At 47.8% G+C, this 22,700-nt stretch overlaps 1 protein-coding gene across 1 annotated transcript in view; it reads left to right on the top strand.

Annotated features, from left to right (window-relative positions):
* The window catches only part of LOC135919058 (uncharacterized), a 210,220-nt gene that overhangs the window by 141,632 nt on the left and 45,888 nt on the right, over nt 1–22,700 (top strand). The window contains exon 12 of the mRNA XM_065452799.2: nt 11,675–11,731. Coding sequence (XP_065308871.2) covers nt 11,675–11,731 — 57 coding nt within the window. The remainder of the gene's footprint in view (nt 1–11,674; nt 11,732–22,700) is intronic.

Genomic DNA, 22,700 nt, shown 5'->3' with positions numbered 1-22,700 from the left:
GTCCGCGTCCGTGCAGAACATGCTTCTCGGTCCCCCTTTGACCGGTGGCTCGAACGTGTTTGATGCGTCAACATCGTCCGTGACAACCGCACCTGTCTTTTCTCCGCGCCCTGCCCTTCTGGGTCTCTTGCCGTCTTTGGCGGCGCTACATTAGTCACCGCATTCCGATCTTTTCGGCGCTTCTTTCTGCGGCGCTTTTTCTTTGACTTCTCTTTCATGCCGTCCTCTCGCGCCTCGTGCTGGCCGTTACACATCTCGTCGGCCCGGATCGATCTCTTACCCGCACAGTCTGATTGATTTTCATTTAAATCAACATTCTCTCTGCCTCGACTGGCGGACAGCTCAACCGAGTCTGGCACAATGCAGCAGGCTTTACTCGAGTTATGCAACTCGCACTCTTGCGAACTGCCCTCTACTGCATTGCCCAGCTCACGCTGTGCATCGACACAAAGCCCGGCGGTCTCGATCGCTGCCTCACGCGCACAGTCCGAATGATTCCTAATTAAATCATCCATCTCTAGGCTACCTAGACTGGCGGAGAGCTGCACCGATCCCTGACCAGTGCAGTTGTATTCTCTTGAGCTACGCAGCTCGCAATCCTGAGAATTACCCTCAACTGCATCGCTCAGCTCGCACTTCACTTCGGCACGCAGATCTGACTCGACATGGGTGCTCGCGTCTGTCAAGTGAACAGTACCCTGTACCTCGCTAACGACCTCGATACCATGAGATGCGACGCACACACGCGGTAACTGTGCCAATTTGATCGCAGCTGGCCTAGCTGTCTCTACAGTCCTCTGTTGGCACAGCACCTCGTCGCTCTCACTCTGGCCTTTAACGGCCTCTGCTGCCGCTAAGGCATCGTTAGCTGCTAGCACTTCGAGTTCATTTATGAACGTGCTGCTATTCTCACAGGTACTACTACTCTCCCCTTTCGAACAAAATCTGCTATCTGCTTCTTCCCACTTTCGCTGCGTCCAGCCTATAGATTTCTCAAGCCGCTGTTGACTCAGTTCGATTGCGTGCTCTAAACCTTGAATCTATTTGTTCAACGCCTCAATGTGCTGCCTTGTTACTTCTGTTAGGCCTTCTTCCTGTAAAACGCTTTTCAGTTTCTGCCTAGTTTTTCCTGCTCTTGCCTAATTGCTTCCTGTTCCCGTTTCTTGTTTAGAATTCGTTTATCCATTTGTTCTATGAATTTCGAATCATTGTTACTTTCTAGAATTGCCTTACGAATTTCTCCTTCCGTCAAGTCCTCCTCTATGTCCACCTCGATCTCCTCACACAACCACAACAGGTCAGCTCTCGTCAAACACATTAGGACCATGGTCGCTACATTAAGCTTTGGCTCTGCTGTCACACAATACTTGCTGCGATACCCACGCAAATCAAAATACAAGTAAAGGATCCCCAGCGAATCAAATAAAAAACAGAGAAATTGAAGCCTGGTAAATCTTACAGCCAAAACCAAACGCTTACCCACTGAAGCAGCACCATATCACCAGACCTTCCCCGCCGTATCCAGTTTGTTGCAAGAGGTGTGCAATCTGAAGTCAAGTCGCCTCCAACTTGATCAGGATGCCGGTCGGTCACCATGTGCCAACGTCCGTCAGCTGCCGTTGCTGTCTCCGAGTCGTAGGCCGATTTACGAGCCGTAGGCCGGTCTCACCGCTGCCATTCACTTATTGGGATTGGAGTCGGGCTTGCAGGACGATCGGAGAAACTTGGGGCGGCAGGACTAGGCGAGCAGGATTTAATGGCAGTATTTACATTTTTAACAGGACATACATTGGCAGTCTAGCGCGACTCCCATATGGAGCCCGCAAGACTAACATACAGGAAACAGCTTACGAGCACACAGCTCACTAGTACATTTTAGCATGACAACGAGCACTCACCTCCCGACGACGAGCACACCCTAGCAGCCGGCAAACGCTGCTCATAAGCTCTCCGCTCGACGTCATAGTTCGACGTCATCGTTCGACGTCACCGTTCGAGGTCCCCGTGGACGGAGTCCCAGTGGGCGGAAACGTTTGTCCAGGCATTGTAAACGAGCCGCCCCCCCGCAGGACGGCCCACACACACAAAGGCTCACACGTTCGAGCCCACACACACAAAGGCTCACACGTTCGAGTGTCCCGAGCCGACGTCAGAGGGCTTCGTGGAACTCTGCAGCGTCCCCGGTGGCACTGCCGAGTACCGCATTCCTGAGCTGACCGCGCGCCACGTGGCTGCCGGTCATCCACAGTTCTCTGAAGGGCGCCCCGTCTAATGGGCTTGGAACACGTGCAGCGGGCTGAAAGCCCGCTGCACGCTGACGTTGCCACCCCGTACGGCCATTCCTAACAGTACATGTAAAACGCAGAAATGCTTTTCTGAGATAATCCCTGGATCGCGTGTAATGAAATTTGCTACATTTGAGAGAGGAAGGTAAATTCTAGCGTCTGTTGGAAGCATAATTTCGATTTAGGGCCTGAATTTTGTTGAAAATATTTTGAAAAATTCAAAAGTTCGAAAAAAATATAGCAGCATGACGTTTAAGAACTAATAGCACTGCATCAAGAACCGATATAATGGTTCTGTAAACGGCAGGTATTATAACAGTCAAAGCGGACAAATTTGGTATGTCAAATTGTATCTTACGTGAATTGGTTACGTTGTGTATAAGGGTTCGGCAAAAGCCATACTTCCATAATACTAACTTTATTGGAGATTTATTTGTGACATATCAATTTTGTCTGCTGTAGATATACTACTATATGCAATTCACAGAATTGTGATACTATTTTTCATTGTTGAGTTACAGTTTTAAACTTGATGGTGTTATTTTCAGAATTTTTTCCTATTTTTAATAAAGAATTTACAACCTAAATGAAAAACTCGAAACCACAAGTCAGTAAAATTTGTTTTTCTTTGAAATGCCAACCTTGTCAAACTTGGTAGAATGGTTGCCGAGAGATATGAATTCTCCTTCTACATGTATTTAGATAGGAGCACCCGAGCTATGCCCCCCCCCCCCCCCGAACGAAATTTCTGGCTACGCCACTGAGAAGAGGTACGTTCTACTGTGCAAAGTATTCACAGAAAGTGGCTGAACAATGTGCAGCAGGTCCACATAGGGTGCGACAGAATAGTATACAAAAGAGAAATGGAATCTGTCCTTATTAGTGTGCACAAATCGTGCGCGTTAAAATGATCAAACAGCGTTGTCCATGTTTACTTCTCTCTGGCCGCGTGTAACTTTGCACTGTAAGCACATACTTACGCTTTCCATAGTCCAGAAACTAAACACTGAGAGTGCATTGTGCTGCTTTAATACCTGTCGTCAGTTACCATGACTGGCGTCAGAAGACGTAGCTTCATGGCTTCCTCAATGCATGCAAAGCACACAGAATATCGCAGGTAACCGGTGTTCGAACTTTTCTTTCGAGCCTATCGGTACGTTGATGAACGGATCCTACTGGTTCTTACCAGAATGTCTATTAGTTGGCATCGGAGGTTACCACACCTATGCAGAGCTTGCGGAAAGGCGACCTTGCGTAAATTTGAAGTGCTACATTATGGCAAAATATGCAACAAAATGTAGTGTAAGCGCATTCACACCACCGATAGGCTGAGGTCATGTGACCAAATACAATGCTGATGATCATGAGGATATTTCTCGGTATCAAAAACTTTTGACACCGAGATTCACCGAGTCTTGATTTATTCAGGTTTTCCACCTATAAATGGCGACCAAGACGGGACTCGTGGAGAGTCATGTTCGCCCCAGCAAGCACGACGTGCTCGTCGCCGCAGCAAACCATTTGTCGATTGATGCCATCCATTGACCTCTGCTCGCGCCATAATTCCCGCATTAAATAACCTTGAGCGCATTGGTTAAGCAGCTCAGCTTTGCCACTGCATTCGAACGACTGAACGATCGAGCACTTAGTGAATGAGCCAAACCAGTGGTGAGTCGCGACCATTTGCGACCGCTCGCTTCGTGACCAACTTGATCGAATTGTGGCCTTCGAGATTGTAAAGATGCGGCATCACTGAGCAGATCCCGGAGGCTATGCCTCTAAATTGCCCGCGATGCCAAAGCATTGTGTCAACGGAGGTAATTGTCATTTTCGGAACGACGTACTTTATTCTGTTACCCTTTGTGTTTAGCTGAGAGCTTTGCAAAAGAAAAAGTGGAGGTGTTTTTCTTGCACGAAACATCTTCGACATTTTTTCACCAAAAATAGCCAAATCTATGAAAGTTAACGAGCAACATTGGTATTATTTTTCTTTCTTGGCGTGTTCTGTTCATGGATTTTCTCACTATAACACCTAGAGGGAAATCTGGCGCCACCGTCTATGGGAGTTTCCTAAGAGGCGCTGTGCCGTCATAGGAATGACGGAATATGCATGGTTTCTCACCATATTACTTAGAGACAAATCTGGCGCTGCTGCGCTGTGGTATGCATGGGAATGCCGGTATATTGTGACTGGATTGGCATTGTTCTCGGAAAGCCAGGCAAGCACAGTTCCGTCCGTCACAATGATTAATTTTCTACTAAAACAGCATGTACGAAGCTGTTTTACATTTGTCGTTACACTAAAACATGTTCTGTTACACTAAACATGAACGGCGCCTCTTCAGAAACTCCCATAGTCGGTGGCGCCAGATTTCCCTCTGGGTGTTATAGTGAGAAACTCTATTGGTATATGTGTGTGCGAGGCTTGCGTTGGCTGGTGTTGTAAGAGGCTTCGTCTCAAATATAGATATGGCTACAGAAATAACGCGTTCTTAAACTAAAATCCAAAAGTACTTTATGACGCGACCGAGACGGTCGCTTTTCGCATGGGGTGGGTGGGGGGTGGGGCGGAATTGACACAATGATGTGGGGCTCGCACCCCGTGGCACGGCGCGCGCAGAGGTGGGTGCATGAAATACGATGAAGCGCGTGAGCTGCACGTTCTTCGCCTGGCCCGCCATTAAACAGAAGCGTATATTTTGCAAGACTCCGTCTTCAATCTGCGTTACAAAAGATATATATATATATATATATATATATATATATATATATATATATATATACACACACACACGCTATGAGTGTATATGTTCATGATCTTTATCCTCCAGCTGACTTGTGCATATTTGTTGTCTAGTGCACTGGACCGGTCACTAGACCTTTTAGGCTATCGTTGCGAGCGGCTACATCAGCGATGAGTAAACTCGAGCCCTGACCTTGGCCTCGGCCTAACCGGGCTGCGCATGCCACCGGTGGCAAGTGCTTTTCTTTTCCTAGCACCTCCTACCTACTGTGATCACCAGGCTATCGGTTGTACATATATTTATTTATTTACTCTCATACCCACAGCGCCATTTAGGCATTACAGTGGGGGGGGGGTTACATACATCAATGTAAACAGCTTATGGTATCGAATAAACAGCATTAAACTATACAATACAATGAAAGAGAAAAAGAGAAATAAGAAACTGCAACAATGACGTGACAAAAATGGTACATCAGGATATCAATGTACAGCACGCAGGAAACAGCATCATACAATTAAGTAATAAAGCACTATATAATGATAGCAAACTCTGCAATTACTATATACTGTAAAATAAAGAAGAAAATTTCAAAGAGCATTTGCAAAATGTTCATTATTAAGTATACTAACTACGGCAGCAGGAAGTCGATTCCATTCTAAAGTGGTTTTGGGGAAAAAGGTGCCTTTGAAAAGTTTAGTTCTACAAGCGTATTTCCTAACCTTGAGCTCGTGATCTGTTCGTCTGGATATATAATGTGGCTGAAGAATATACTTATTACGGTCTATTCCAATTTGGCCATAAAATATATTGTGAAAAAGTTTCAAGCGTAATGCCTGCCTTCTCTTTTCTAAGTTGTCCCATTTTAATGTTTGTTTTGCGCTAGTAATACTAAGGTTTCTGTCATAGTTGCCGATTACGTACCGTGCTGCTATATTCTGAACTCTCTCAAGTTTATCTCGGTCGGTACACGTAGGAGGGTCCCATACGGTACATCGATATTCTAAAATGGGTCTAACATAGCTTTTGTACAGAAGATCCCGAGCCTGCTGGGGAAAGAGTTTTGTATTGCGCCGTAGAAATCCTAACACTTTGCATGCCTTTGCTGTAATGAAATCAACATGCCTGTGCCAACATATGGACGGTGTGAGGAATACACCCAAGCACTTGTACCCGGAAACAATCTGCAATGGGGAACCGGATAGATAATATGCGGCTTCTGGCATACACTTTTTAGTAAAGCGCATGTGGACAGTTTTCCGTGTGTTTATTTGCATATGTGACTCTCTGCACCAGTTTTGTAGTTTAACTAAATCATTTTGCAAAATAACAGTATCCGCAATGCTTGTAATTTCCCTATATATTATCAGATCATTAGCAAACAATCTTACGGAAGAAACAATAGTGTTGGGAAGTTCATTTATAAATATTAGGAAAAGTAACGGGCCCAATACCGAGCCCTGGAGGACGCCAGACGTTACGCGGGCCGCACTAGATTCTGCGCCATTTACCACTACATGCTGAAACCGCAAAGAAAGGTATTCCTGAATCCATGCAATTACTTGTTCATTGATATTAAACCAGCGCGGTTTACATACAAGCAATTTGTGATCCACCAGGTCAAAAGCTTTTCTAAAATCTACAAACACCGAGTCAACACAAGAACGAGCATCCAGTGCACCACAAACTTCATGAACGAATTCTGTTAATTGAGGTGTACAGGAAAGCCCTTGCCTGAAACCATGCTGTTTCTGATTCAGGAGGTTATGATTGGTAATGTGTGTCATTATGTTACTGCACAAGATGTGCTCTAATACTTTGCAGACAATACTTGTTCGAGATATCGGTCTGTAATTGCCGACCAGTTCGCGAGGCCCCGATTTATACACTGGCACCACGCACGCCATCTTACATTCATTAGGTAGGACCCCGGTGTTCAATGACTTCGAGTACAGGATCTTAAGAAAGGGAGGGATGAACGACGCACACAATTTGAGAAAAGCGCCCGTCAATCCATCAGGCCCCCCTGCTTTACTGGAGTCTATACGTTCAAGAAGAGACCGTATTCCAGTTTCATCAATAATTATATCATCCATGTTTTCGATGACCTCATTACTAGACGGATGCGGAATTGCGCTCGAGGCACTGGATGAGAAAATGGAAGCAAAAAACTTGTTGAAGCAGTTGGCTTTTCCTAAGCTATTTTCTATTTCCACTCCCTCATGGTGATGTGATGGAACACATACTTTGTCTTTTCTGTAATATTTAACAAGATTCCAGAATAGCTTTTTTGTAGTTTGAAATCGAGAAGGCAAAGCACCAAAGAATTCTTGTTTTGCCTGGTGGATTTTTGTTTGCAGCATTCTGGTTATTGTCGCAAGTTGATCGCAAGTTTCCGAAACGGAGGTTCTTTTATATTTCCTGTATATCCTATTCCTTTTACTAGTAAAGTGTCGCAGCTCACCATTAAACCATGGCTTAGATTTGGCACGCCGTTTGGTCTGCACCCACGACGGCACATAGTTTTCTTGCATCTCAAGCATTTTTGCTTTAAAAAGTACCCATAACTCATCAATGCCGATTTTCTCAGAAAGTATTTCGAATTCTGGGAGGAATTCCTGTAATGCAAGTCCTATTTCATTTATGTTGGCTTGGCTGTAATTATACATCCTTCGGGCTCCCGAGCTTTGCGTCTTTTCATACGTCAACTTCATTTCACAAACCAGAGCTTTATGGTTGCTAATACCTGGAACCACCAAAACTTTCCTAATCCAATTTGGCTGATTAGTTAAAATTAGGTCTTACACGATATTTTGTCTCGTACCTTCTGTTACCACCTGGGTTAAGGAAAAACTGCTTAGTATCATCAACAGTTCCTTTGCCACTGCAGATGTAGCCCTAGTATTAGAAGGGTGCTTATTCCAAGAAAGCTCTGGGATGGTAAAGTCCCCGCCAATGACAAGGTAATCTGTATTGACTAAGGTAAGCTGTATTGTTTGATGTTCTTCAAAATGCCGTTGCAGAAAACAATATCATAGTGAAATAAACCAGCTTTATTGACTGCGTGACGCGAAGAGATGCAGATTAACAATGCACTGCTATGGAAATCTAAGGGTATATATATATATATATATATATATATATATATATATATATATATATATATATATTGCTACGCACGCGGTGTTTACTGCAGAACCAGATGAATCTGGTTTATAGGCGCGGTTGTTGAAAAGCGGTCTCGCGGCAACTTGGCTAACGTCGTTCTTTTCTTTCTTCTGGTTGTCTGCGCGGCAGGCGTGGTTCATGACAGCTTGTGACATTTCCCCGCTGGCAGACGGTTGTAACGCCTCAGACGCGCGACGTGCGTCACTTCAGCCTTGGCCGATCGTCGTCCACTTCTCGTGAGACGCGCAATGTGGTAGTTTACTTCGCTGAGGCGCTCCAGAATAACGTAAGGGCCGACGTAGTGGGCGAGAAACTTCTGGCACAAGCCACGCTTCCGCAACGGCGTCCAGAGCCACACAAGGTCACCAGGATCGAAGTAAACGTGGCGGTGACGGCCGTCATAGCGGATCTTGAACCGTTCCTGCGATGCTAGGGTGCGTAGCCTAGCGAGGCGTCGCGCTTCTTCTGCTCGACATAGGATCTCATCAATTGATTCGTTGTCATGAGTGAAGTAGGGATATGGTGTCGAGGGTGTAGCGCGGCGGACGAGCATACAGAAGGAAAAATGGTGAGTAACCAGTGATCTCTTGTCTCGCGGTATTGAAGGCATAGGTTATGAAAGGCAAGATACTGTCCCAATTCTTGTCTGCTGAATCGATGTACATGGACAGCATATTGGCAAGCGTTCTGTTTGTGCGCTCGACCAGACCATAAGTTTGTGGATGGTGGGGCGTAAAATGACGTAAGCTACATGAACACAGACGAAGGGTTTCTTCAACCACGTCTGCGGTAAACTGTCGCCCACGATCGCTGATTACTATGCGAGGAGGTCCATGCCGTAATATAACGTTAGCCAGGAAGAAGATAGAAACTTCTGTAGCTGTGGCCGATGCCAATGCGGCGGTCTCACAATAGCGGGAAAGGTGATCTACGCAAACAATAACCCAACGATTACCCTTGGAGGATCGCGGGAAAGGGCCCAGAAGATCTATACCAACTTGCTCAAAGGGGACGCTAGAAGGGGGAACTGGTTGAAGCAGGCCATGGGGCGCTTGTGGCGGACGCTTGTAGCGCTGGCATTGAGAGCAGCTGGCGACGTACCGTTCGATATCTTTCCGCATCTTAGGCCAGTAAAAACGTTCTTGAGCCCGGTAGAGTGTACGTGTGGAACCAAGATGACCGGAAGTTGGGTCATCGTGCATGGCGTGTAATACTTGGTGGCGAAGGTTCTTGGGGACAACTAAAAGGTAGCGTGCACCGGTGGTCGAGTAGCTTTTCTTATACAGCGCGCCACCATCACGTAGGCGAAAGCGACTGCCTGCAGGTGACACCTGTGCTGCCGCGAAGAGCGGTTGTAAGCTCTCGTCCTTGTGCTGCTCGGATATGACGGTACCCATACCGGGAATTCCTCGGACACAAAAGCGATGTATTCATCAAAATTGTCAGCATCACATTCAGTTGTTTGAAGTGGCATCCGAGAGAGACAATCAGCGTCAGCTTGTCGCCGGCGACTTTTGTAGCAAATAACGAAATCGTATTTCTGTAGACGGAGGGCTGAGCGCGCTAGTCGTCCTGAGGGATCCCGCAGATTCATAAGCCAGCATAGCGAATGATGATCTGTTATCACAGTGAAGGGGTTCCCGTAGAGATACGAACGAAACCGTTGCACGGCGAAGATGACCGCGAGACACTCTTGTTCGGTGACTGTGTAGTTGCGCTCGGAGCGGCTCAAGGACCGGCTAGCGTAAGAGATCACGTGCTCACTGTCGTCAACACGCTGAACTAGCACAGCACCGATGCCTACGCCGCTGGCATCGGTATGAATCTCAGTTGGTGATGAAGGATCAAAGTGCCGAAGAATTGGTTGGGATGTCAACAGGGACTTGAGCTGCCGAAACGATGAGTCGCAATCTGCAGTCCACTCAAAGGTAACGCCTTTTTGGAGAAGGCGTGTAAGGGGATGAGCCATGTCAGCAAACCGGGGAATGAATCGGCGAAAATAGGAGCACACGCCCAAGCTTCTTAACGGCTTGACAGAGTTGGGTACTCTAAATGCTTCTACGGCCGCAGTCTTTTGTGGATCTGGTCGGATGCCTTCTTTAGCGACCAGATGGCCTAGCACAAGAACATCAAGAACAGCCTGTCCTTGCTTCTTTCGCGATAAATAAATTAATACCATGCTTTTTTATATGCCTTCTTGTTTGTTACTATTGGTTGCACTTCATATTCATCCTCAGTATGCATGATCTTACATGAAGTCATTACATTGAGGACTAAATGCAATGACAACTTCATAAAGATTCAGCGCAATGCAATGACAACCCAATGGACAATCAGTACAATAAAAATCCAATGAAAATCCCCAAGCTCTACGCAATGAAAATACAATGTAGAATACATGGAAAAACAACCTAATCATACTTCATTAGATATGACGATGATGTTCTACAAATCCTCCATAAAATTCGAATGGAAATTCCGCGATCTTTCTGTGGTACACTGAAATATCGATGGAAAGTCCATGGATTTTCAACATTTCTTAAGGGTTACGAGGGGGAAAACGAAATAAAGAAAGAAAGAATTCATCATAACTGAAATGGAAGCTCATTACTTTTCGAAGCGACATGAGGATGCCTTAGAACATGCACCTATAATGCGAGATAGAAGAAGGAACAGGATACATGTACATACAGCGGTAAAGCTAGGGAACCTATGGAGGATCTTGTATTACAGATGTGAAGATATCTGCTCAGCGGTCGATTTAGGAATCACTGGCTTTCTGAGGCCCTTGGGTTCAGCGAGAGCAATATGAAAATAAACATGTCCGCATTAGACATTAGTAAGAGGTGATTAGAAAATTGGTGGAGGGAAAGTAGGGAAAGGACAAACAACAGAGGCGTGCAAAGCAAACTTCTGAATAGGGGCTCGGAAAGTAGGAATTCATCGTGGTTTTTTCTGCTTTTCCTTCTTTTCTTTTTTTAGCATAGGTAGGACATTGGGCAATAGAATAACAGCTTCGTGGAGCAACCAACCCCCCCCGTTCCAAAGGGGACGGTCATAACATACACACATCCATCCATCGCGGCAGCGATGGCCGAGCGGGGGAAAAGACAACCAGACAGTACACTTTCGCGCATAGCGTTCGGCGTTTCCAGATAAAGATAACACACTGGCATGAGCTGCAGTTGCCGGGAAGAGGCAACTGTGTGGCCAGTATATAATTACCATTGCGCGTCACGGCTCTGCCAGTCAGTGCGGTGATGGGTGTAAAGTATAAATATATCGCGAAATGCAAACACGTATAGAGCTGCGCTCAAATTTCGCATTATGGAGTACCGTAATCGTCGGCGAATTCTACAGGAAAGCTGTTTATCTCTAGGGTTCTGTGCATTTTTGTTCTGCGTGGCCAAATACATTGGGCCGATCGCAAAGATCACAAGCTCCGGCCATTTGGCTCATTGTCTTCTTCTTACACAGTCTCCAACAGCGGTGGGAACAATGCCCGTGGAGCAGGAGCAGGAGGAGCAGGAGGCGGTGAGTTCTAATCTTTCTAGAAATGTCCGTACGTTCGAGCGATTATTCTTGTTAGCCGTGCTTTATAAATGCAGCATGAACGCTGCGTGAACCTGTGACAAAAATTGCACCGAATCGCGCTGACAGCAATTTTTCGAGCCATCGTTGTTCAGGAAGGCTTTTCAGCATAAAAGTTTGGCGAGCTTGCAGCAATTGATGCCCTAAAGAAAGCTACGTTCGCTTAATACTGTCTCCCACATTAAAATGAACAAAACCTAGTGCATGCCATGATCACACATGAAGTCAGGGCAGTGGCCAAGGTAAATATACTACTACGGGGGTGTTCGCCTAGCAGCACTAGTTCTAGTTTGTACCGGTTTTGGCTGAAACAGGTCGATGCTATAGCGGAACGGGGAAGAAAGCGCTTCCCGTCGTCGTCGTCTTCTCTTTCACCAGCACCATGAAGAACCAGAAAGTTAACCTTCGCGCATAGTGTTCGCCGCAAGCGTTTCCAATTGAACATAACAGTTACATAAGCTGCAGTTGCATAACGCCCACATGTGTAACCATAAGATGCTTGCGCTTTCTCCTGCTTGGACTATGGCGCACGCATTTTTTTCGCTAGCGTGAACTTACCTTTACGGATCGCTTGGTGTCAATTTATAGTGTGGCATTTTCAGCGAGCCAGGTAGCGGCCAGGTAATACGGATTTGCCACGTCGGCGACGCCTGAATCGCGAGAAAATTGGCGTTGTGTAATCGGGCGCAACTTTAGTAAAAAGGGGCGTTTACTCCTCCAAGGCGGATGCACACGAGTATCCACCAGTGGGCGCGCACTCTGGACTGATGTCATGAGCCGGATGGCCGGTGACCTCGCCAACGGAGAGCATGGCCGCCCGCGCTTCGAACTGGGCCAAGTCGCGTCAGATGTGTGTCAGCCCCTTGTCAGAGTGAATTCCCAAACTGTTTGTGATGGTCTATCATGCCGAAAAGATTACTGCGGGCTTACGATGCACAAATTGTGCCATCTCGTGATCTCAGTCGTGATCCGGCGAAGAAACACTGCAGCGAGCATCGCTTACGCTGCGCTACGTTTCGCCTGAAAACAGTATCCCTCGGCGACACACCGCTAGAAACATGCATACTGGGGTTTCTGCCGCGCTGTTTTCTTTCGCTCCCGTGTGAAGTTATGACGAGGAAAGTTTGCAAAAGTCTGGTGCCTACTGTTAGCGGCGCGTGTGTTCGTGTACTGTGTCGTAGCGTTTTCCGTCGGACGGGGTGAAGGGATAGTGCGAAACCATTCTCAGGAGAAATGAGAAAAGCATGCGCGCATGAAACAAACCATCGGGTATCTCAGCGAAAATTATTTGCAAAAGCAGTCTCCAACGCAAAGATTTGTTGCCGTCAATTTAACCTCAACGTTCGTTGCGAGCAGTGAGATAGCCGAGCGTCTAGCGGCGGTGTTCGAGCGTTATGTAGTGCTGTCCATTGATTGCTGTCCACTAGTGATTACTGCACGCGCAAGCAGTAGATTGTATGCTGTGACACAGTCACGCATGAGATGCGCTGCCAGCACTCAACAAGCTTTTCCACAACACAGCGGCGAGCTGCTTTTCGATGCTCGTTATATGTTGCGATTAAAACTTCCTAAGACAGTGCTAGGAGAACTGTAAAAAAAAGAAAAAGAAACTTACGAGAAAGTAGGCACAGCAACTCGTGAACCCGCTCCTAATACCTCTACCCACGTCTGTTTGTAAATGTGTTTGTGTATGTTTTCTTGCGTTTGTGAATTTTTTTAGTTCCCCAATTTCTTTACATTTGAGATTTTCGCGTTTATGTGTGAAAATGTGCCTGCTTCAATGCGTGTTTGCGCTTACTCTTATTTCTGCTCTTTTCTTCTATATTAGCATATCTTGTTGCAAGTTTTCTTTCTCCAAAGTCTTTTTACACATTTTCATTAACTCGTCTCTTTCAAAGCGCCAACTCCTGTAAACAGCAGGGCTGGCCTTTTCCATCTCAGTAAAGCATTCCTCACTGGTCTACCTCGTCTTCTGAATGTACCTACTCGATGTGTTTTCTGTCCTTGCATCTTTTGCTGTTGCCGCAATGTGTCTACCCAGCTTGCACAAAACAAATTTGGTCACCTATGAAACGGAAAGGTTTACAGATACTTTTTCGTAGAAGCGTCACGTGGGTAGCAGAGTAACTTTGCCTCTTACCCCTGTTCATGTTTATGCATCAGTGCATGCGGCAGCTCGCAGGAAGTGCACATGAAAGGGTGCCTTATTGCGAGACGGCACCTTGCTATGTCGTTCCCTTTTTCACACTTCCAGTCTTAGTAAAGCCCGGAATACATGGAGCGAATAACCGGCGTCCGAGCGGCGAACTTCGTCGGGCGGCGAACGCCCGACGGCCGGCGTCCAAAAATTTGACGGCCGCCGCCGACCTGCCTGTCCAAATATTTTCGTCGGGCCGCCGGAAGCGTCGAGCGCGCAGCGGAGGACGACAGCCAATCGGGAGGCGCCAGTTCCGGTCGCTAGGCATGCTGGTCTTTCGCGCGCGGGTCTTTTCTCGTCTTCTGCAACCACGTTGCTGCCTGCGCTAGTGTTGGTGTCTGCTCCGAACAAGAGATGAACTCGCAGGAATGCGGAGAGGCGGTAGAAGTGGCGCCTAGGCCCTATTTGACAAATTTGACAACACTCGCACTCGCTTTCAGCAGGCTTCGACGAACAACGGCATCAACACTGCACAATGTTGGCTGATAAAACAATGAACGCGCCGTCCGTGCATTGCATTACGCAAAAGAAAGTTAAAACGCAATAAAATATTGGATCATTTCGTATTATTGTTTATACGCATTTTTTTTCAGTTATAAAAGCGGTATATGCCACCTTAAAACGGGCTTATATTCGTTTCATTGGTTACCACAACGCATATGGTAAGTCTGATAACACTGGCGCCAACACGGCGAACCGCGGCGGCGTCCGCCCGCTGTTCGCCTCATGTATTGCTATGCAGCCCATCTTCGACGTCGTGCCGCCGCGTCCCTGTTCGCCGCGCCGCTTTCGCCGTGACAATTCGCTCCATGTAGCCCGCGCTTAAACCGACGGTCTCGCTGCCAGTCACATGTGCTTGTACACATTTTCAACACGAATAACATAGTGCAGTGGGGTGTCATTTCCTGTCGGGCGCTTTTATTGTTACAAAGACATCTTCTATTGTATGAAGCCCAGCAAAGCAGTGCACTAAGAGCATTTCAACTTTCACCATTTGTTACTTCCCCAATGTCATTGTCTGAATCCGGCCGTCGATATGCCGACAGCTTGTGAATAAAAAAATTGCTTCAATAAAACACATTCAACTTTACTCAGCATTTTTTTAGCACGAACAATGCTAGCACAGCTACTCAGGGTGAATAATTGTGCTTGCATGCGTGGGACTTGCCAAGTCAGATAAAGAAATTAAAGTGATGTAGTGTCATTTACCGGAAATACGGGCGCGAAGAAACGGAGTGAAAAGGATAGAGCGTCTGGTCTGTCCACTTAGTTTCTTCCCGCCCGTATTTCCCCTCAACGACATTATATCTTGCACCAACTGGCCCAACAGTCTACGCTTCTAAATTAAACAATGTCTACGGTATGACTGCAATTTGAAGTCCAGACTGCTAACGGTGCCTTTCGAGCGTGCCCTCGACTACTGCTAATAATATCTACCACAACGAGCATGTTATGCCTCACTAAGCTTATGATGTTTCATAATTGTTCTCTTATTCGCATTACTTGCCTGAGCCAGATAACCAAAATAAACAGTGCAACCACATAATGATGCTTTGGCATGCAAACTGACGACAGTGGCTGTAAATTTTGCGCTGACTACCGCTGTTTCAGCTATAATGGAAACGCATGACTGCGCTTCGAAGTGCAGGCTACTAACGGTGCCTTATAAGCGTGCCCTCGGCTACTGCTATTAACAGCTACCCGAATGAGTATCTTTCCCCTCACTAAGCTAATAATGTTTGATAATTGTTCTCTTATTCGCATTACCTGCATGAGTACGCAACCAAAATAAAGAATGCGACCACATTAATTTTATTTTGCGTTCAAGCTGCTAATAGTGGCTGTTAATTTTGCGTTGGTTACTGTTGTTTCACGTACAATGGCTCGCACGATTGCGCTTTGCAATGGAGACTGCTAATGGTGCCTTTCAAGCGTGCCCCAACTACTGTTATTTTATCACAGGGCCCATCATGCTCGATGGTGGCTGCTCAATAGAGTATTTTCGGCCTTCTCACATAGGCATTATTCATCTCAACAGGATGGAAAGAACAGCAGGGGGAGCACACCTACGTGGAAGTAAGCCGTCTAACAGGGGCATGTCGCTCTGTTTGCATTGCTCTTATTTGCTCAAATGGCTTATTGAAATTAACAGTGACATTGCGATGGAGTAAAGCGAGCCGACAGTGTGTTTTTGTCATTGCTAGGCTGCATGTATTCGCCTTTAGCGGCAAGTAAACCTCGACTGTGGCTCCAACATGACTGCTATTGTTTTCCTTTGGACATGCAGGCTGCCAACATTAGCGGTCAATTTCGCCGTGGCTGCTGCTACTAAGGGCCCGTCAACTAGATTATGGCTGCCCTAGAGAGCCATCTTGGGCCTGACTAATTATTCTCTTATTCGCATTATTTGCGCTTCCTTCCCGTTTTCCTCCCTTGTGCGCGCGAGATTGAACCGCCATCGTCGGCCCACCGTCGCACGCTTGCACTCTCGCACGGTGCACTGCGCGCGGGGACCACCTTGTCGCCCTTGCACTTTACACGGAACATAGCGGCCACAACGGCGATAGAAATGCGCGTGGAGTGCCCATACAATCGCAGTTATGCATTAATGACACCAATACGATTGCTTGTGAGCCGCGTTCACGAATCGAAACTTCACTCCAATTTTTTTGCGCCAGGAGATTTGTAATGCGACGTAATTTAATACTGGTGTAATTGCTATAATTTTTTCGAAAAATATTTCAAGATTTCAAGTACTCCTGTTCCGCATAATACACCCGCTAACTACTTAAATGCGCCAAATCACTGTCCAGCTTAGTATTACAAGTTATTTCTATTATTTTTATTAATAATAATATTATTTCATATTATTACTATATTATTTGTTGCACCAACTTTACCGAACCGCCATGCTTATTTATGTCTTGCGAGGTAAATGGGAAGCTCCATAATTGAGGTGAACACTGTTAGCTCTCACACCGAAAGGCCGTCCCGCCGATGTCACGGCTGGTTGTATTCGGTTTGTCTTTCAGCAAAACTGCGCGCCGGTGTTTGGCAGCGGGTACTTCAATTACATCCTCACCTTGTAGTGGATGTGATGAACACAGTAACAACTGTGAATCACAAAACTAACCTTCTTTATCGTGTGAGCCTGTGCTCACAAAAGCAAGTTACACTCGAATTGCAACGATATTCGCATGCGCAGTATAGGCGATCGCCTAAATCTGATCTGCGGGTCAAACTCGTGGGCACTGATGCATGACTCGCCGAACGTTCCCGCATAACCGCTTGTGCCAGCGGGACTTTGAGAAAGTATTACACAATTCGTGTCACGCATACAAACTGATTACACACACTTCGGCAAACACAACAATCCGCTAGAATTACCAACCTTCCAGTTCCAAATCATGCAGGTACCTTTTGCCCTGAGCGATAACTCTAGGTTGTTCGCGGGTGCAGAGCAGGCATCGGAAAAAAGGATGAGTTCATGTGCCAATATCAGTAATTTCAAACTTAATTTATGCAATGCAGTGGTTACGCCCTCAGAAGTAGCGAAATATTTTCAACGGAGATTTTTCACTTGATGATCTTTATTTATTCATAGCGCAGCCTATCGTAGTCGTGGGCCACAGTACCAAATTAGCATGAACAAAGCAAATACTATGCAAACACAGTTAAAACAAGATTAGTACTGGTGACTATCAAAGTTCGTTTACTTACAAGGAACGAACCTTATCAGACTACGAATTGAACATGAACAAGGAAAAATGAGGCATGCGCTATTTTGTGTATTTCCATACGAACAGTTTGAACTCACTGAGCACCTGCTGGTGGACGAGTAGGTTATACATGTTTACAACGAAGGCGTCATATAAAACAACGGACGAAGGAAGACTACAGAGGACAACCACGCAGGCGCACTCACAAATGAGCGTTTTATTTCCTGACACGAATAAATAGCTGCTCGAAGAGTCTAAACTCTTGGCACAACCGAGAAAAATGGCTTTATGAGCGCAAGCACGGCAGAAGGCCTTCGGGTAAATCTATGGTCCAGCATACTCAGTCTCTTGGATTATGTCCAAAAACAAGAAAGGGGCTGAGAGATGGAATAGCACACTGTGGTATAAAGTTTGTAAACAGGGATGAAGTGCCTCAGACAGGCTGGCCAACGTTTCGATACGAGGACCTATCTTCGTCAATGGCGGCCTCGTCATCCTCGGCGTGTTAGTTCTAAAGGGTTAGTGCAGTGACGTCACGTGCGGGTGTTGTCGCTGGCGGCTGGTTTTAAAGAGAGAGATTACAAGAGGAAACAAGCGCTGTCGTCCGACGTCTGTGAGCTTCATTCTCAAGACGACGGGACAAGAGCGTGAGAGTGGGCACGCGGGGAGAAAAGAAAAGAAATAGAAGCAGAAAAAAGGAAAAAAAAGAAGAAAAAAAAGGGGACATCCAAACTCGGCTTCGTGTACCCGATGACTTTCAAGATTGAGTTAAGACACTAAGGAACAATTACTCGGCGTGCTGAGGTAAATGTCAGGGAGCAATTGAGCATGCCACGCCTGTACAGTTTTGATATCTATCAACGCGCTGAAACTTACGAATCTGGCAGCTAGGGTCTCCCGACAGCGAAAGTGGTCACCTCTTGCCTCTCAGTAGCTTGCTTAGTATAGGTGACGTTAATGAGCAAGCGATGTACCGGAAAGCATACGTCGATGATGTTGGAAATTCGCAAGTCGCACATGAGGTGAGCGCCTGCGACATCGAGAACCGCCGAGCTTCTACAGGAAAAAGTGACTCTAGCCTGATATTCTATATAACAATCTATGCAGCAAGGAGGTTCCTGTAAAGAACCAACTGCTCCTATTGCTCAGGGGTATTACTGAATTCAACAGAATCAGCTCGATCCTCCCGAGTCGTCGCTTACGCTGCACATGAGTAGGCCAGGGCTGTTGCTCCGTTCTGAAGCAGTAAAGCATCGCTAGAAGATCCCGTCATGCTGGTTCAGTTTAAATGAGCTACGAAGCAATAACAGCGCCGACTTTGCGTCCTTTCTGCAGAGGAATCCTTCTCATTTCATCGACTGTGAGCAACACAACAAAGTACTCAGAAAGGATGTTGCGATGTTCTGTTCAATTACGCGCCTTTACGTTCCTGTCAAGGCCAAGAACATGACGTACGAAAGCAACAGGGAGAACAGGAAACATCCGAAACAGGCGTCTAATATATATATATATACGTACGCCGACGTGGTGGATGCACGTTGTGCCCGTGCTGGCGCTAGGCTCTTTCTGTTGGTGTATACTCAGTCTACTTACGTGACCTTTTCTTTTAAATACATTCATGAATCTAGCTCAATATGTATTGCTTTATTTTATTGCTACCAAACAGTGCACCATATGCACATCCCTACACAATTCTTCTCGTAACCATTTAAATACCGTAAGTGAGGGAGCAATAAAACAGTATAGCTGGATTTCTCGAAATTGAAACATTATAACTCGCTAAATATCGCGTACACACGTGTTCATATACCATACAACACCATTGCAGTACTTCATTACGCATGGAAAAAAGTGGAGGACGCTTAAGCTTCCCCTTCAAGAGTGGAACGTGACAGCGTTATCGCACCCGGTTCGCACCGCCCACTCTTTCGCTCGGCATGCTCTTCAGTCACACAAAGAAGAAACGTGCACCTGAGCAATTGGAACGAACCAAAGAACTTGGTGTCTCGGAGGGAGAAACGATCTACGCGAGCCAAACGTCGTCATCGGCACGGACAGCCGGGCCGCGACGCGCCATGAAGGCGGACGCCATGATTGCGCTGACGCCTCGATGGGATCGTCCTCTATCTTGCTTGAGAGCTCCACGCAGACGCATGACTCCTCCCCAGCAGCACAGAAGACATCGCAGGGGACGCTTTTCCACCAGACGCGCTACGGCGCAGCGACACGTCAGAGGCGTCGCGCATCGGACGCTGCACCTAGAAATCGCGCTGTGCGCTCAAAGAGGAGCCGCGTCGCGCGGGTGAGTGGCACGCCACCTGTCCGGGCCGCGCCGTACATTGCGAGGAGCGGGTCTTTTGTGTTTGCCACAAGAGGTATCTGTGTGCGCGCCAAGCTCAGAAGAAATGTAGCGGAAACCTACGTCGCTACGCGTTTAACTGCGACTTCTGCAATTTACATGCGCATAATTACCGATATAGCCGTAGTATACCTTACTACGCCACGTGTCTAAGGCAACACCGCATTCACTACAGGCGCTTTTGTCCCGCTTTGAAGCATCGAACTCGTGGCTGAGTCATTCTGCTTCTGGACGGCGTGCAGTACAGAAGCAGAATGGAAGGCTCTTCGAGAGCTGCGAAAGCGGCCGACGTTGGCCGTGGTAACCCGTGTTCTGCGTTGCCCAAGGATTGCCGTGTCATCTTGCCTCCGTTACCAACAGGTGAAGGAAAAATGCGCGCAGTTGTATTGTACTGCAACGTCACTGGGCGCCCTTATAGAATCGACGACTTCCGGAAGCCCTTAAAGGATGCTGGAGTAATTCAGGAAGTAGGTGGAATTGGTGCAGAGCAAATGTCGCAGGTGTGGCTGCTGAACATGAAGACAGATAACGCAAAGCACAGGCTGCTAGACGCCGGACCGCTACTGGTGAAGAACCGGCCATGCCACGTCATTGATCCAGCGCAGCAAGAACTCAGGATTAAGCTACACTGGGTCGCGTTCGACGTCACCTCCGAGACTATTCGGCGAGCCTTCCGAGAGTATGGCGAGATAAAGGAAGTCATCAGTGATCGGTGGAAGGCCGAGGACTTTGAGGGCGCCGAGTCAACGACTCGTCTAGTGCGTCTTTTGGTGCGCGAAGGTGTCACACCAGACCGCATCCCACATCAGATGCGTCTTGGTAGCGGCACTGGGCTAGTGGTTGTGCCTGGACATGCCCCGTTATACCTCCGTTGTCACAATACTGGACACATACGACGTGAATGCCGAGTGCCCTGGTGCGCTGCTGGCCGAGCGGTCGGGCACGAGCAGGCTAATTGTACTCGCTCGTACGCCAGAGTTGCAAGCGTAGGCGGTGAAGTAGACCGGAGCGAGATGCACATGGACGAAGAGGAAGCGGAGAGTGGGCTCGGGTGGTGGCGTCTATCAGCGATGCGGCCGCCGTGGCGGCGTCCACCAGCTATGCAGACTCGCAAGAGAACAGCGCTGCAGACGCTCGGGCGGGAGACGCCACTGTGGAAGACGCTTGGACAGGAAAGTAGGAAAAGGATTCGGCAGAACGCCCTGCTGAAACCAACTTTTATGCGAAGCATAATACTAGAGCTCAACCCAGCTCCTCAGGCGCGGCGGTGTCGCCTTCAATACCACGTGACACCGTGACGTCACGACAGAGGAGAAACGGGGCTCCAACTCGCGCCGTCGCTCGGAGCGTCGTGGCGGTATATAAGCAGCAGCGCTTGCCTCTGCTAGACACTCACGAGATGAGATGCCTCCTGGAAACAGAGCTGCTCGTTGGAATGAGAAGCGAAGGTTGCGGCGTGTTACAGAGTCTGTTTCTAGGTGGCTTTGCTACGGCGCAGCGACTACGCGCCCCGCATCGGACGCGGTGAGCGTCGAGCAACGCAGCGTTCGGCGCGACAACGAAATGTGCGCCTGAGCAAGCGCCGCACGCCTGAGCCGACGCCGACGACACCGGCTTTTCTGCGACACGAGCTCCTTAACGCTGTCGAGTTAAAATAAAGGCTAGTATGCTTCGCATCCTGGGCTTAACCTTATCTAAGCCACAGCCAGTTTTTTTGGGAAAGCAGCTGCCACTAATGGTATCTTCGACTAGTCGCCTCCAACCCCCGAAGCAGACTCGGGCAGATCCGGCGTTCCTCGAGCTCAGAGGTAGAGGCAAGCTAAGCGTGCGACTCGCTCTCGGAGGAGGAAATGGCAGATGCGAGCCCGCGTTACTACTGGTTCCAACGTCTGATGTTCCGTTTATCCAAAGCTCCGGCGCTGCCGGGAGAACCGGCGGACGCGCCGGCGGGACGAGCGTTCGTCGAGGCGCCAGCATGCAGTGGCCTAGGTTGCCGAGGTTACGGTGGGCAGTCGCCAACAGCAGCGACGCGACGCTCGGATGACTCTCGACGACTGCTCCGACGACAGTGCTCGGAGCGTCTCAGAGCGCTCCAAGATGGAGGAGAGCAATCGAGAAGAACCTGCCGAACCCAGTGCGCGTGTCCTCTTTCGACCAGCCGAAGACAACGCCGCTCGCGAAAGCGCTCCAGAGCGCTCAGAAACGACCAGCCGAAGATGGCATACGTCTGTCCGGGAGTGGTGGGAAAACAGCTGAACTCAAGACCAGTAAGCGAGGCCATTGCGAGGCTCGAAGGCAGTGATTCTACGGACGAGGCTGCAATGGACGCCGAGGCAACACCTACGAAGCGCCGACTCAACAAAGCAAGCACGGGTTCTCGAAACACGCGGCTATGAGCAACGGAGAGGCGTGGGACATAGCCTGGAACCAAAAAGCCTCGTGTGGCCACCAGCCATCAGCCAGAGTCCATTTTTCCATTTTTTTTCTGGTCACGAAACAGCCGCACCAGTTTCATATAGAGCCAGCGCCCGCCGCTAGAGGCGCAACCGTACATGAGAGGGCATGCGAACGCCGCTACCGCTGTGGTTGTGTGTGGGGCAGCCTCGGTATTCTAGCTTTCTCAACTTCCTGAACCGT

The sequence above is a fragment of the Dermacentor albipictus genome, unplaced genomic scaffold (genome assembly GCF_038994185.2).
Source record: "Dermacentor albipictus isolate Rhodes 1998 colony unplaced genomic scaffold, USDA_Dalb.pri_finalv2 scaffold_15, whole genome shotgun sequence".
Taxonomy (NCBI): Eukaryota; Metazoa; Arthropoda; class Arachnida; order Ixodida; family Ixodidae; genus Dermacentor; species Dermacentor albipictus.
The sequence above is the reverse complement of the archived record's forward strand: the minus strand, read 5'-3'. Positions and strand labels throughout refer to the sequence as shown.